The 16,632-nt window shown below is 46.8% G+C and overlaps 1 protein-coding gene across 1 annotated transcript; it reads left to right on the top strand.

The window, feature by feature from the left end:
* The first annotated feature begins 1,611 nt into the window (after positions 1 to 1,611).
* LOC114687406 (wiskott-Aldrich syndrome protein family member 3) lies at positions 1,612 to 13,862 on the top strand. The gene is made up of 4 exons (XM_037201723.1): positions 1,612 to 2,408; positions 6,974 to 7,240; positions 8,475 to 8,839; positions 10,567 to 13,862. Exons 1-4 carry the CDS (start codon positions 2,311 to 2,313, stop codon positions 10,722 to 10,724), a joined length of 888 nt encoding a protein of 295 aa, XP_037057618.1. The 5' UTR covers positions 1,612 to 2,310; the 3' UTR covers positions 10,725 to 13,862.
* Positions 13,863 to 16,632: the final 2,770 nt, after the last annotated feature.

Here is a 16,632-nt window from a genome sequence, read left to right as displayed (position 1 = left end):
TGTATTCTTTATCATGGAAGTGTTTCTCCTTCAACGATAACTGACAGTTTTGCTGGATTAACAGAATTCTGGGTTAGCAGAATAAGAGCATGCATGAGGTGGCATGTAAGGTCAGTAAGGACAGGCGCAGGTGTGGTGGATGGGCTTCAAGAGTCCAGGGGTTTCCTTGGAAGAAGTGTGGAGGTGCACCCTAGGGCAGGAAGCTGTGTTGCATCATCTGGGGATGCATCAATGCAGGTTGATGTAGTTGAGATATGACTTATTACCTTTAATATTCAGCAATGATGGCCTGGTGTGTGTGTCTCTATCTTATATACGTGTTACTGGATAGAACTGAAGGATGAGCCATTGTGAAGAAATAACACACTTATTCCCTGAATGTGTCAGTCCACGTGTGCCTCTCGAGAGGAAGGGTGATTGTTGTTAGATGCCTGTCAGGCTGTGGCTCTTAATTAGCATGCAGATTGGCTTCACATTGAAATTCCTTTCCCTCTTTTTTCTTTTGGGTTTTAAAAGTACACAAACAATATGTCCGGGCTATAGCACAACCAAGTGGCTTTGAGGGTGACAAAGGCACACCCTCTCTGTGAGGTCCTAGCATTCCACAGCAGTCTTGTGAACATCTTTTCAGACCATTAGGCCATGTATAAAGGCATGCATACACATACGGTGCAGCATTTTGTATGTAAAATCATACCAGACGGGATTGTGCACTCAGAATTGTTAGAGATGTGGGGTTTTTTTTGAATTGCATAGAGTGTTCTGAAATACAAGTGCTCCATAAACTTCCTACCCATTACCATGTTGATGAATGGATGTTGATTATAAATTGCACTCTTAAAAGCATCACAGTTGGATTCGTATAGCAGTAGAGGTAGTTTTTAGGATAAATTCCTAGAAGTTGAATTGCTGTCAATGAGGAGAAACCAAGGCAGGGTTTGCATGGTCCCACCACACCACTGCTGCCTCTGAAAGGCTGAAGACTTAGTTTACACCACCAGTGGACCTCGCCAGCCTCCAATATTGTTAGTTTGCTGAGTGTCCCATCTCATCTGCATCACGTCTGTTCATATCCTCACCTGCCATTCTATGTCTTGTGTGCATTTTATGTCTTAGTTCCAGAGCTTCTAAACCCTCTGAAAACAATCCAGTCTGTCCACCATCTTCTCACTGCCTTAAGCTGCAGACGATGACACTTGGTATACATATATACACATGTACAAATTTAAATATATGAAATGTATGAATATATAATATGCATGTCTAATATAGAGTTGTGTATAAAATATATCACATTTTAAAATATAGATACATTTATGTTTTACCACATTCTATAAAGACACTTGTTTATGCCAGCTTTCAGCCTTCCCCTTCTGGAGAACAAGCTCCATTAGGATAGAAACTGTGTGTGAGTGTGTGTGAGTGTGTGTGTGTGTTTGCCATCTGTGTCAACAGTGCCTGAATGCTGAGCATGTTCCCTGGGACATGCCTGTGCTTGAGGCATGGTGTGTGGCTTTGATCATTCAGCCAGCATTCACTGAGTGTATGTTTCCTGTAACGGTGAAACAGTGTGGTGAGGTCCATAAGGGGTAGTGTGTGTGGGCGGCAGGGGGTGGGGGGGAAAGACAACCTTTGTCAAGAAAGATCATAAATGCTTGTGTAAGAAAAGGGGCAGATGTGTAGATGCACAAAGAGGGTCTCACCTTGGAGGAGGGGCTTGCATGGGACCACAGTGAGCATTGAATGTGCCTTATGACAAACAGGACAGGTGTAAGAATGGCTTTGTGTATGAACAGGTAAGTTTTAGCTCTGTGTGTGTGTGTGTGTGTGTGTGTGTGTGTGTGTGTGTGTACACGCGCGCGCATGATCAAAGTGTGTCAATGAGAGAAGTGATTTTTATGAATGGTTTTACCAGATGCATGGGCAATGCAGATCTAGGTGTGAGTATGCCATAACCCTAGCAAGCAAGAGTCCTGTCCCGAAGGCGGAGGTAAGTGCTATGGTGGGGGTGAGAGCGAGCCTCTTGTTTCTTTAGAGATCCACTTGATTCTGATGGACCTGGTGAGCCCGAGGCATTTGCTGTGTTAGGATTTCCTCACAGTCGGGTATGAGCAGGATGGAAATGCCTCTGTGTATGCACCAGGCTTGTTTTCTGTGCATTTAACTGCATCTAACCTGCTGTTTTCCTTCCCTTCTGTCTTGGCATGCTTGCTCTCTTTTCCTGGACATCAGGAGCAAAAACGTGTAGATGGCACCACCCGTGAGGTGAAAAAGGTTAGAAAAGCCAGAAACAGGCGCCAGGAGTGGAGTATGATGGCGTATGACAAAGAGCTTAGGCCCGACAACAGGTTGTCTCAGAGTGTGCACCACGGAGCATCCTCCGAGGGATCTCTGTCCCCAGATACTAGGTGTGTGCGTGTCATGGACCCCTCCCCATGTCTGAGCCCCGGTATTTTGGGTTTCTATGGGCCCCACTATGTCCTTAAAAATGACGTCTATATTTTGTTTTCAAAATAATGCTTTAAGCAGTGCTGTTTGGGGTTGGGTTATTTTGCATGCTTTTCAATTGAAGTTTGCTCTGGGGTTAATCTGGAAAGAGGAGTTTTAATGTGGATCCTGAACTTGGGTGACTGTCAGTGACTCTAATTTTGCTTAGTTGTACCTTACTGCTTGAATGTGAATGTTGAATTTCCTTCGCTCCTTGTCATCTCACAAGGATGCGATCGTGTTAGTATGATCATGGGTGGTAGCAGTCACCCAGGGAGACCTTGGTTTGAAGAAGACACAGACAACAGAGGCCTGGTGTCTCACTCCAGATAACTCACTTCCATGCTCTCATTTCAGGAGGACTTCCTGCCGAGTTTTCTTTTCAAAATTGACAGACCCGAGTAAGAATATTTCTTGCAGGTGCAGACAGTGAAGTCATGAGGTCACAAGGAGACTTACCGGGTGGCTGACCAGCCTGTTTTAACTTTGATTTAATGTCTTGTTATGTTTTATTGACTCGTCATGATCTGTTTGTGTGGACTTCCAGTCCTCAGCATTTACAAGTTAGAATTCAAGCTGGGTGTACAGCTCAGTTGGAACAGTGGTCGGCTGGCATGTATGAAGCCTGGGTGTGAAGCCTGGAGTTTCCATAAGCCCAGCGTGGTGGCATATGCCTCTGATCCTAACGCTCAGAGGTGGAAGCAGAATATCAGAAAACCAGGGTCATCCTGGGCTACATACTTGAGGCCATCCTGGGATACATGACACTCTGTCTTTAAAATAATAACAAATAAACAAAACGCCAAGAATTTATCCAAGAAAATGTCAAAAATAGCAAGAAATCAAGTATACACCTCGTACTTCTGGTTCTTTCTTCTTTTCACCTTTTAAACCTCAGAGTTTAGAGCAGCCTCCACCTACCCAAGGAATAGGTGGGTGTTTGCTAGGAGAAAAGTTTAGTGATTGCAGGGTGTTTGATATTGCTTCCTGCCCAGGCCTGTGAGCTCTGAAAAGGCACACCCCAGGTAATCTTCCTGTACACCTGCTACCTTAAGCATTCAGAGAACTCTGGGAGCTCTGGGTTCCAGCCTCACAACTGAACGTTATTGCTGGTTATTGATATTACGGCTCTGCTCCTAAGGTGAGGGATACAGGGACCCAAGCGTCCACTGGTGTCCATTTGTTGTTTTGACAAAAGCTTAGTTGGGATTTTAATTTTGTCACACAAAGCACATACCCATGTTCGCTCCATATGTGTGCTAATTTAAACACATGCAGATGGAAACCTTGGGATTTGTTTAACCCCTCGGTGGAATGCTTCTCATGCACCATCTCAGATGAGCTTGTTCCACGCCTGGCATGATGATGACGGCCGTTGGAATCATTTGATACTTTGCTTGTATGCTCACATGGCCTAGATAAGGTTTCATTTCTCTCAGCGTACAAAACCAGAGCGAGGTGGATCACTTCGTCAAAACTTGCTTTTTTCTCATTCTCTTTCCCATGACTTATGTAACATGGCATACATAACTAACTTACTAATAAACAGATCACAGTTCATCATTGGTCTTAGACAGAACTCCTTGAATTAATTTGGAAAGTTTGTCTTATTTTATTAAAACTATAGCCTTTTCTCTTTTTAAGAAAATGTTTATTTTCTTTTCAGTTATTTGTGTGTATTTGTACGTGACATTGGGTGTGTGAGTGCAGTTCCTGCAGAGGCCAGAAGAGGGTGTCAGATCCCCTAGAATTGGAGTTACAGATGGTTTTTAACTCTATGTGAGTGTGGAAATCAAACCTGGGTCCTCTGCAAGAGCAGCAAGTATGTTTAACTGATGAGCCATCTACCACTCCAGCCCTAACTTTTTCTTATTATGAAATAAAACATACTTATAATCTGGATATTACAGAAAGAAATTAAAATTAAATACTCATCATGACATCATCCAGAGACACCATCTGCGTTTTATGGTATCTGTCTTTGGTCTTTTTCTGTGCCTATGTGTGGGATTTTTATCTTTACAAAATTGGAATCAAGCCGTACATCATTTTCCCTTGACTACTTTTACTGTTTTTTTTTTTGAGGGAGTTTGTTTGTTTGTTTGTTTGTTTGTTTTTGACACAGGGTCTCACTGTGTAGCCCTGGGTGCCCTGGAACTCAAGATGTAGACCTCAAACACACAGAGATCCATCTGCCTCAGCCTCCCAAGTACTGGGATTAAAGGCGTGCGCCACCATACCTAGCTCTTTGACATCTTAAAAATATTGTATTTTTTAATATTATTTGATAAAAGCATGGTTTTTAGTGGTGCAGCCTCCTCTCGTGTGTATATTAAAGATACCAAGGAAAGTTTAATCTCCAGTTTCATGGTGTGTGTACAAGGCAGTTGTATATATAAAGTGTTTTAGCTCACACAGTCCAGGTGAACTAAACTCAAGTTCTGCCCTCTCCTTACAGATGCTAGGCATGGCTTGTCTCCAGCTGTGAGTTTCGGATGCGCAGTTGATGGAATATTCTCTGTAGTCAGAAATCCGTACACCTCCACATCCAGCCTGCCTTAGTTTCTGCCATCTAGTTCTGAGCCATGCTTTAGTGCTGTGGCTCTGCCCACCTGCCTCTACAAACCCTGGGGATTGATGGGATTCTCCCACTAGGTGAACAGCCCCCTTCCTGCCCCTTTATCTTAACCCGCCAGCTCTCTCTGCTGCAACACACGAAGACGGACCATTGCAGAGCCCCAGGATCACACCCCTCATCACCACATCGGCGGTGTGCCTCACGGCAGCTTCTGCCTGCTCACTCAGCCAGCGTCCTCTGAGCCCCCCCCCCCCCCACACACACACACAGGCTGCTGGCAACCTTCTGTGCCCTGGCCCTTTGCTCTTCCCTGATCACCCTCTGCTTCTCCTGTTCTCACCTTCCTCGGAGTCCCGTCCTGTGGAAATCACCTGTGTGTCACCTCGGTCTCTATCTGCTCACCTCCTTTGTCGTGGCTCCTTTTCGCTGTTTCTCAAATCTGTTTTCCAAGAATGGCATTCTCATTTGTACCATAGAACGTGTTGTGTCCTGGCTTGTGTCTCCCTGGAGACACTCCACGCTGTGCTGGGTGACTGTTTCCTTTAGAAAGTGACACGTCAGTGATCTAGTTACTTAGCAGAGTGTGGATGTTTTCACCGACCCCATAGTTTTAGAGCTTTTATACTTTTGAAATGCACTGAACCCGAGTACAGGACAGATAGCCTCTGCCCCTAAAATACTGGAGCTCATTTGCTAGTGGTTGGAAGAGTGGACCAGACATCTTCACAAGCATATCATCATCTAGACCACAACTCACAGACAGGGGAGAGAAATAAGCTATTAATTCTCGTGCTGTAGTTAGGGGACAGTGGGGAGGAGAGATTCTTCTGACATGTCTGTGCTCCGCTTGGGGAAAGCTACCCACAGAAGTCCCAGAGACAGACATGAGTTTGTGTCTTCATCCTGCTCCCTCTACATCCCCAGTGTGTGTTTACCTGTCTCCCCTCAGAGAGAGAAGCACAAGCTGAACCCTAACAGGAACCAACAAGTATATGTGAGAAAAGTCAGAACGAGGCGAGAAGAGTGGGAGAGGAGGAAAATGGGCATTGAATTCATGAGTGACGCGAGGAGGCTGGAGCAGGCGGGAGCGGCGCGGAGGAAGACAGCAGGCCCAGAGGGTGCGTCGGGTCGCTGTCTTGGATCCCCAGCCCGAGGTCGAGCCCTGCTTCAGCGTCATAGAGGATGTGCAGCCCTACTCCCTGTCCTGTAACTCAGGCGAGAGCGTGTGCCCCCTATTAACATGCTTGTGGCTGCTGCACATGCCAGCTCACCCTCCTGCCAGGCTGTGCGGGATGCCCGCCATCAGCCCCTTCCAAACTGCTCACTAACTAACTCAAGGTCTCCTTCCCTTTTAGAGCTCTGTTGTGGCGGCGCGCTCACAGCCCAGGAGACCTGTCAATGCTGCTTCTCCTTCTTGGGTTTAATATAGTTCTGCCATTTAAGACAAGTGCTGCTCACTGTTGAACTCTGGGCCCTACTTTCTCTTCCTGCCGTTGTTAACATGTATCCAGTTCACCTGCCGTCTAATTATACGCTGCCATATTTTATTGCCTCTGAAGTTCTCTGTCAGTCTGAGATATTGTTTGTCAGTGAAATGGGGTTTGACGTATAGCATTGTCTTCATAAGGAAATACATGGAATACTGTGGAAATGAGGCTCCGCTGGTCCCCACTTACTGGTCTGACTTATCAAAGCTTCAACTCTGAATCCATGTAACACTGGGGCTTGCTGCTGAAATAATTGTGCTGTCCTTGGAAGCTCTCTTGGGGCTGGGCCTAGCTGATCGTAAAAGAAACAAATGTCTCATCCTTGTCTACTGACAATGTTGCTATTCGTAGATATGCATCTACCTCTTAGGGGACATTTTTAAAACTTCCATTTTTCTCACCCCCTTCCCTCCGAAATCAGGTCTCACGCATCCGACATCACCGATTACTCTTACCCTGCTACTCCCAGCCACTCTCTGCAGCCACAGCCCGTGGCACCTTCCGGCACAGCAGGCGACACACCACTGCATGGCACTGCAAACCAAGGCGCCGAGCATGAGTACCGACCCTCATCTGCCTCGGCCAGGCACATGGCCCTGAACAGACCTCAGCAGCCACCGCCCCCACCTCCTCCCCAGGCCCCAGAGGGGTCCCAGACTTCTACATCAGTGACTCCAGCCGACTATGGGTAAGTTGCTGCTCTTGTTTCTTGTTGCTCTTGAATTTGTGTCTTGGCAGAATTTTATCACATAGACTATAGACACGAATGAATGGGCGGAGTGTTGGGGTTGGCAGAGTTCATGTCAAATAAAATAGGTGGCGAAGCCTGCCTCTGGCCATCTCCTTTTGTAGCCACATCTCAGATGAACAGCGTGTATGTGTGTGTGTGTGTGTGTGTGTGTGTGTGTGTGTGTGTGTGTGTGTGTTCCCCTGGTCCCCTGCTCACATACTGACTAAGCCAAGGCATCGATAAAGGGTAAAATGCTTACTTGTGAACCTGTCCACACCCTCGTGTTTCTGAGGCCGTGCTGGTCATGGACAGTGAAAACATGTAACATCACTCTCCACCATGCATCCTGTGACCCCTTTCCCGGCCTCTGGGCTCCTGGAGCATTGTGCCCTACACCCTCTTGTTTTCTGCTCTGTTGATGCCTCCACTGTGTACAGACTCTTCCTGACCATGTGTGAGTTCATTTGCACCCCTCCCCTTTATTTTGGTAGGTTGCCTTTAGCTCTTTTACACTTAGTCTTTAAAATGCTCCCTGGTGTCTGCACCCAGGAAAGTTGAATATAACAATGTGTCTTCTCCATCCAAGTGCCAGCCTTGCTTTCTAATCATACCCACGGCCTGAAAGAGGAGACCACATGGGTCTGGGTGTCCCCTATCCTTAGGCCTTGGCTAAGCTGGGGTTACTAGAATGTGTTTTAAGGCCACTATATCAGACACTTGGAGAGCCTTTGGTTTTGGAAACCATTGCCCCATCTCTTGGGTTGTTTGACATGCTGCTGGGCTCTTAACTCTGAGGATTCTCATCGAACGGGGTCAGAGAAGGCAGCATCCTTCCAACCCCTGTCTCCTGGGTCTCAGAGGCCTCATAAGATGAGGTAAGCAGCTGCACAGCATCTTTGAGAACCCAGGATGGAAAGGGCACTAGCCTTTTTCTGCCTTGTGTGTAGCCATCCACAGAAGTCACCACGCTCTTCAAATGGTTGTGTTAGGTCCTTTCAGTGGGTTCTTCATTGTCGTGATGAATCATGTAAGACTGGAAGAAACTGACTCTCAGAGTGGACACATGTGCCCTGCAGTGACTCTCTCCAGCTGGTGGCAGCATGCACTGTGTCTGAAAGGATCCTCTCTATTAGAACGAGGATGATGTGACCCTCCCTGGTCACTTGAGTGACTGTATGTTATTGTTCCTTAGGATGCTTCCAGCACAGATAATTGAATACTACAACCCCTCAGGACCACCACCACCTCCCCCTCCACCCATGATTCCTTCAGCACAAACTGCCTTCGTCAGCCCTCTCCAGATCCCCGCGCACCCCCCACTCCCTGCCTCTGTTGGTTCCACGTACCCTGCCCCTTCTCACCAGCCCTCCACTGGGCTCCTGGCCACAGCACCACCGCCTCCAGGCCCCCCACCTCCTCCCCCTGGCCCTCCTGGCCCCTCTTCTCTCTCATCCTCTCCTCTGCATGGTCCCCCCGTGGCTGAGGGAAAGCGCCCCGAACCTGCACAGCCACCCATAAGTGATGCAAGAAGTGACCTCCTGGCTGCCATCCGGATGGGTGAGTACACACCTCATGTCACAGTCTCCCTTTTGGAAGACACAGCTTGGGTTCAGTCAGCTACACTGCCTCAGAAGATAACTGTACCTTCTGTCATTTGTTACTTTGTTAATAAGTTGGGATTCTTTTACAGGTAGCGTGGAAACACATTATAATAAAAAGTTAAAAATTCAGGAAAGGTATACTTGACAAGAAACCAGAAATTAGACATCACATGATAGATTAAGTAATAGGACCTTTCTCCACTTTGTACCACAAGAATAAAATGGAAGAAAGTAAGCAGTCAGCAGTGGTTTCATTTTAAACAAATCTAAGTTTACTCTGGACTCATCAGAGAAGCTCGATGTGCCGAGCCAGTGGCTTCCAGCATTTATTCAGCAGCGTACAGATTGTGCCAGCAAAAGTCCTGCCCTCACCACCGGCCCAACACAGGAGAGGCATCATGTGTATGATGTACACTCAGTAGAGGCAGCCTGGCTCCTGGCCTGTTTGACTGCCCCAGAGCCTCACAGGAAGACCTGTGTGCAGTACCATTCATCCTTAACCAGTGAAAGCCCAGGGTGGCCAGCGCAGCAACAGGCTGTGGAGTATTCAGAGAGCTTCTTGAGCCTTAGGGAACCATATGCCTCCTGACTATAGTTTGCTTGTCTCAGCTGAAAACAACCGAGAACAGTTGCTGGTCTGCAACCCTAGAACTCCAGTGTTGTAACATCCCTGACAGAGCTATGATGCAGCTGCCTCGGCCTGAGCTCACTGAATCAGGACAGTGTGTACACACACACACACACACACACACACACACACACACACACACACACACACACACCTGCCACTCAAAGATTCCTCCAAGTACTTTGAACATCATTGATAAACTTCAGTTTGTCAAGAGATGAAGTCTGAAAGCCAGAATACCTTAAGGGAGGTCAACTTTCCAGTCACAGGAAGAGAGTATTAGATGTGCTTTTGTATACCCGTGGCCAGTCTAGTGAGTCCGTAACCAGAGACTGCCATGCTCCAAAAGACTATATCCGTTCTCTACAGATGCAAAGCTTGTAAATATAAAAATCGAAGCACTGTCCAGGTTAAGGTTTACCAGAAATGGGAGCAAATGGGTCAGGATGGTTGGCTCCTGAGTCAGGGAAAATGCCCCAGTAGATTGGCTTTAGTGATGGCATTTGAATAATATTTGTAAGGAAATAGTAACAGGGTTTGTCTATGGTGACTTCTGGTTTTCAAGTTTCCTTCAGGAACGAACATGTGAAGTATTTTAGTAATATAGGAACATCTATGTCCCATGTAACTCCTGAACAGTCTAGAGAAAAGTACATGTGTATTTGTGTGTGTGTGTGTGTGTGTCTGTCTGTCTGTCTGTGTCTATGTCTGTATGTTTGTGTGTGACAGATTGGGAAAGCTTGCTCCAACATTGCCAGGGCAAATAATACAGGAATATTTTTCTCCTGGTTTCATAGCTAGCTCATAAATCTGAAATTCTGTCAAAGAGAAAGGTTTAAAATAAAGTGGTCCAAGTCAAATCCCCTGCATATTGTGTTACAACCCAGCTGTGCAGAAGGTTGTGTTTTGTGTCCGTCCCTGCAGACTTAGCGCACACATTCTTTCCACCTGCAGATGGCCACCACCTCGTATTTGTGAACTCAGTAGAAACCTGTTTGGTTTTCCTTCACCGGGAACAAGCAGAGAGACTGATTCTCTCCCCACTGTGTTTTCAGGAATCCAGTTGAAGAAGGTGCAGGAGCAGCGTGAGCAGGAAGCCAAGCGGGAGCCTGTCGGGAACGACGTGGCCACCATCTTGTCCAGACGCATCGCTGTGGAGTACAGCGACTCAGATGACGACTCTGAGTTTGACGAGAACGACTGGTCGGACTGAATCGCAGGGGCGGGCGGCATGGAGCCGGCACAGGGCCGGCGGCAGGGGGACAGCCAGGGCACTGTATGGAAGTGTGTTAGGAGCGCGTGTGATCTCTGCACCCACATAGTGGTATTACCCTGTAGCTTTAGTAACTTTTGTATTAACAGTGTGCTATTGCTTCTGCACATCCTTCTGGATCTGTTGAGTATTTACTGTGTAATACTTAAGTGCCACTAAACACAGCACTCCGTGCTGCACACCAGGAGACACGCTGTAACTAGTGCATAGTCCTGAAGTAGCATCTCGCTTCCCTCTCGGCCGTGAGAGCCTCGCTCTTGTGCATCCTGATTCGGCAGACTTGCCGTGTGTCTGTGGAGCTGCCCAGTGTCAGGTCTTCGCAAGATGAATGCCTGTGTGTCACGGTGATGTCTTCCGACCAGTCGGCGATACTGCTTTCCCGTTTCTTTCCTTCGCAGGGTGGTTTCCAGACGGACTTGGTTCTGGAGGGGGAGGTTTAGCAAGTCAGAAGGAGACGTCTCTCCGTTTGGACTCTTGGCCTGGCGGCCTTCGAATGAAGGGCCTGCTCTGCTTTCCTTGTCTGCTCTGTTGCTCTCTGCTACCTTTGCACCACAACCGGGGGCTCCCTTGACAAGCAGGGGCCCCTCTGGGTGTGCATGTGGAAAGTGCCCGCGAGTGACTTTTGTACAGCGTTGCAAATGGAGCTCACTGTAGGGGCCAGCCCTGATAGTGTGGACACCAGTTAGGCAGGCCAGGTGCGAGCTGCCCAGAGTCTGAAGAGCTTACCTGACAACACATCTGGTCCCCTCCTCCTCCTCCTCCTCCTCCTCCACCCAGTGCAGATGAGACCTACACATTTCACTTCCTGGGATCCCTGCCCCTCTGTTCACCAGGGAGGGAGCAAAATTCAGCACCTCACCTCACTTGTTCAGAATCTTAGGAGCTGGGGTTTAGCTGAGAAATGCCGCCAGCTGTTCACAACCCACGGTGCTGTGGCTGGATTCACACTCAGTCTCTCAAACAGGGCCTTCACCTGAAGCACAGTACTCTTCTCTCATGTTGTTGGCACATTTTAATTTTAAAAAGTACCTCACAAGATAAACTGGATCCAGCCGGTTGCCAAGGCAGAGAACCCTGACTTCCCCTCTGTTGTCTGGTCCCCGGCGTAGGCAGGAGCTTAACTGCAGGAGGACAGTGTCTCCTTTGCTCTTCTGGAAGGACAGCTGCTCATTTAAATAAGTCACTGGGTGTCCCCATGCTTGGGTTACATAGGACCTCACACACATGCTGGGATGCTGAGTCCCCAGGGCTCTCTAGGTGCACACTTCAGATGGACCGCAGCCAATAGTATAAGCTCACTTTTGATGAAAAGAAGAATCTAGATCTGGGGCGCAGTTGCGTCAGTCGATGTGGAATGTCAGTGGGGTAATAGCAAGTGATTTTTGCTCACGGGTTTGGGGACATCCCCCAGCTGCCCTGTCACCCTCTGTGTGAGTGGACACCTGTAAGGTTCTAGTCACATCGGATCTGACACTAAAGCCCATCTACAGCCCCGACTTATGTCCTGCTTTGGCATGTGTCCCGGTGCTGCCGAGGGACTGGCATGCACTTGAGTGATCACCCTGGAGCCTGTGCAGACGTGGCCATCGCTGTGACTCACGATCATAGTGGTGGCTGTAAGAAGCTTTTCTGTTTCTTTCTCGTTTCTGTTTTTCCGGCACTGAGACCTACCATGTCGACATTACCCTCAGGACTGGGACGTCTTGAGTCTTTTGTTATGCTGACAGCGGTTAGCCTCTGTTGTCCGTGTGCCCTGTGGAACTCCAGACTCACACTGGCTGCACTCCTTCATTTGGTAGGGTCCTTATGCTCTCAGGGTGGAGGAAATACATAAAGCTACTAGCCATTGCCAGGATTTCTTTTACTGATTGCATATCATAGTGATGTTAGTGGCACTTTATTCATAAATATTCATGAGCTTATCAGTTGTTGGTTGTCCTGTAGTTTCATCAACCAGTGAGTTTTAGTTTGTTTTTATAGCTAGTGAGAAGCTTTTGCCCAATGTATTATGTAAGCTTTAAAAGAATGGAAAATGGCTAAAATCCGATTTAGATCATTTTTAGAGTATCTTTTCAGCAAATTTGATTTAGTCTAAAATTTAAATCCAAGATGCTTCTAAATACAATACTTTACAAAAGAGAAAAAAGTAAAAGTTTAAATTTTTGATTTTCATTTTTTAAAAAATATCTACTAAAACAAATGGAGAACAGAATTTCATAGCATATTTAATTTCTATAAGTTTCATGCTTAGAATTACAGCTACAGATTTTAAGATTGTTTTAAATTGTCCCCAGCTTTAGTCTTCTCTGTGTATTTCAGCTGAGCATCTGATATATTTTTTCTCATTATATAGACTCAGGCGAATGGATAGATGGAGGTGTGGGTGGAGAGTGAGAGGGCAGATGGATGGATGTGTGGGTAGGTAGGTAGGTAGATGGATGATAGGTGGGTGGATGGATCAGTGGATGGGTGGGTGGACGGAGGATAGGTAGGTGGGTAAGTGGATGAGTGAATGGATGGATAGATGGGTGGGTGGATTGGTGAGTGGATGAATGGGTGGTAGATAGATGAATCAACTGTAGATGATGCATGAATGGTTGGAGGCATGGATGGATGGTAGTGGGTGGATGCATGGGTGGGTGGTGGATAGAAGATGTCTGAGTCTGCAGGTCCCTGCAGTGCCGAAGGGAAGTGAGCGCACAAACCATGAGCTTCGGTACTGAGATCTCATTCACTAAGACGCTGTTAGAAGATGGGTGTTGTCATCCTCCTGCATTTTTAACACATCAGGATTGTTATGAGCACAGGATGGGAAGGGTCATGAAAGCTTTGTAATATTTTAAACAGAAATGTGTGATACATTTGAATCCCTTAAAGACTGCAAAGAGTGTATCAGCAAGACTAGCAAGGAGTTTTTTGTTTTATGCAGGAGAGTATCTGTTATCTTGCAGTATTATCAATGCAGTTGTGAATTGAATCTAAAGTGGTATTAAAAACTGTCAAACAATTTTTAATCTGTTTGTATATCTTACTATAGATCACAAGTAACATCTAAATAAAATTACACGTGTAAGTCTACCTGGATCTGCTTATTTACAACAACACTATGTGTTCAACTCCTCAGGGAGAGAAGCTGGGCACATACAGTATCTTCAGTTGACATTATCCTCAGGAAACGGCAGAAGATTCCCACCAAAATCTGCATTAAATTTCTGTGTGACCACAGGTTCAGAGTGAATTCTGTGAAGGCCATGGGGAAGCACTCATGTGTAGGTAGATGTCTCTTCAGAAATGGTGACAACATGATCATTGGGAGAGAGACCAGGAAGGTGAGGGTCTTAGCTGCATTGAGTCTCCATAATAATCATGAATGATCTGTGGCACTCAGCATGTGAGGTATTTTTACTACTTACATCTTCTCAGGAGGATGCTTGCCCTCTTTCCCCCAAGGAAACTAGAGTAAAGCCACATTGTTCAATGTGACTTGACTGGATACAGATGTAAGCTAGGGGTAGCATTTCATTTGGGAAACAGTGGAAATAAAGCCTAGGCTGGGTAGGTAGGTGTGAGAAATTGAATGTGTGCCTCCTTGGATGGCTGCTTTTGAGCACCAAGAGTGCCCTGTGTGCCTCCACTGTGAGTCTTCACACAGGACGCCTGGGACTTTGCAGAGCCTAGAATAGTGCTCGACCTACCCAGAAGCCCTCTGTACTGTGCCCAGGCTCCTGGAGAGTGAGCAGCTTCTTGGTTTATGATGAAATGAGAGGCTGGATTTCCCACCTTCTTTGTAAACAGAAAGTAAATGTAAACTGTCTCTAAAGACATGGCATATCTAGTCTTTGATTGTGAGTGCTGCCCCAGGCATCTGATGTGATTTTCCCCCTTGCTTTCACTGGAAGCAGGATTTCAGTAGAAACTCCTCCATCTTCCAGGGCAGAGCCCAGAAACTAGCCCACTGCCTGGGAACAGAACCAAGATTCTAAACCAGGCCTTCTGCTCAAACCTGCTCTTGTGAGCTTGCTGCTCAGGCCACAGGGGGATGCTACTGGTAGCTCAAGACATTTGTCACTGGGCTGGGGCTACCTGGAGCCTCCAAGATGTGCTGCCAGAATGAGGGTGTGAGTCCGAGGACCCAAATCCCTCCTAAAGATGTCTGTCTTAAAAAGTGAGTGACTATTCTGAGTCTTTTCATAGCAGCTTGCAGGCCAGATCCCGGGGCCAGTCTGCTCCCACATGTGTACTTCTAGCCAATAGTTGAACCTCTAGAGCTGTTACTCCCACAGCTTGATTCCCCTCCCCTGAACCTCATTCTGGGTCACAGGCATTGGGGTAAACATGGCACACCAGTAGACAGACATTTGTCTGTCTGCCTTAATAAAAATGTTTCCCATGGAGTAGTCATCCTGTAATAGCTATGCTGTGAAAACATCCTGCTTTCCTCCCTACAAAGGCAGGAAAAAAAACAAGGTGTTTGGGATACAAGGTCACTGGGCCTGGTCCCATCTGTGATAGTCCTGATTAAATACGGTACCTGTGACCCTCTGTGGTGGTTTGAATGTAATTGGACCCCATAATCTCATAGGGAGTAGCACTATCAGGAGGTGTGGCTTTGTTGGAGTGGGTGTGGCCTCATTGGAGGAAGTGTGCCACTGTGGGGGTGGGCTTTGAGGTTTTCTGTGCTCAGGATACCTCCCAGTGTCTCAGTCGACTTCCTGTTGCCTGCAAAATGTAGGACTCTCAGCTACTACTGCAACACCACTTCTGCCTGCATGCTACCATGCCCCCAGTCATGAAGATGATGTGTCGAACTTCTGAACTGTAAGCCAGGCCCAATTAAATGTATTCCTTTAGAAGAGTTGCCGTGGTCATGGTACCAGAGAATGGGGTATTGTGATAGACCTGACAATGCTTTTGTTTGGAGGAATTTGGACTTTCTCACTTTGGGTTAGGAAAACAGTGGAATGCTTTAAGCACTGCTTAAATGGGCCATACTAGTAGGAGCATGGAAGACAGTGGTGCTAAGAGTGATTTGAACTGCCGGGTGCTCACTCAAGGTTTCAGAGGAGAATTTTAATTTGTTGCCTAGAGATCATTCTTGTGATACTTTGGTGAAGAAAGTGGCTGCTTTTTGCCCTTGTCTGAAGAATCTGCCTGAGGCTAAAGTGAAGAGTTTTGGATTAATTCCATTGGCAAAGGAAATCTTAAAACAGCCTAGTATAGACTCTGTCCTGTGGTAACTAGTCTTCATGCTTATAAAGATTTATAATGAAAGGGAGCAAGCTGAGCAAGGTAAATTACAAATTGTAAATTTTGAAGAGAAAAAGAGCACCTGGGAATGGAATGGAGCTAATTAAGTCCTGTGTTCAAGGAGATAAACAGATTGGACCTGCCTGGACTGAGTCTACCAGGTCGACCCCGGTCCTCGGGGGAGACCTTGATCTGGAGGAGGTGGGAATGGGGGGTGGGCTGGGGGGGGGGGGGACGAGAGGGGGAGAACAGGGGAATCTGTGGCTATTATGTTGAACTGAATGGTATTGTAAAATAATAATAAAAAAAAGGAATTGAAAAAAAAAGAAATGGAATAAAGGGAGTGGTGAGCTCGGGGTAAGATTCCACCCAGCTAAGTTTCCAACTTGTGAAAAGAAACTAAAGAAAAGCTTAGAGCTGGGTGTGGTGGGGCATGCTTTTAATTCCAGCACTGGGAAGCCAGAGGCTGGCAGAACTCTGAGTTTGAGACCAACCTGGTCTACAGAGCAAGTTTCAGGACAGCCAAACTTAGGCAATGAAGGACAGAATGTTGGTGAAGATATAATTGAATTAGGGGGGCATGTTCCAGCCCCAATAATCA

The sequence above is a fragment of the Peromyscus leucopus genome, unplaced genomic scaffold, assembly GCF_004664715.2.
Source record: "Peromyscus leucopus breed LL Stock unplaced genomic scaffold, UCI_PerLeu_2.1 scaffold_1237, whole genome shotgun sequence".
NCBI lineage: Eukaryota > Metazoa > Chordata > Mammalia > Rodentia > Cricetidae > Peromyscus > Peromyscus leucopus.
This window is presented reverse-complemented; position numbering and strand designations above follow the sequence as displayed.

What these genes read in the sequence shown, in the direction of transcription:
- LOC114687406 (XM_037201723.1), top strand. Translation starts at nt 2,311, where the DNA reads ATGATGGCGTATGACAAAGAGCTTAGGCCCGACAACAGGTTGTCTCAG. An exon ending in TCTCTGTCCCCAGATACTAG is followed by an intron (nt 2,409 to 6,973) that starts GTGTGTGCGTGT and finishes CTCCGAAATCAG; the next exon opens with GTCTCACGCATCCGACATCA. An exon ending in CCTGGCTGCCATCCGGATGG is followed by an intron (nt 8,840 to 10,566) that starts GTGAGTACACAC and finishes CTGTGTTTTCAG; the next exon opens with GAATCCAGTTGAAGAAGGTG.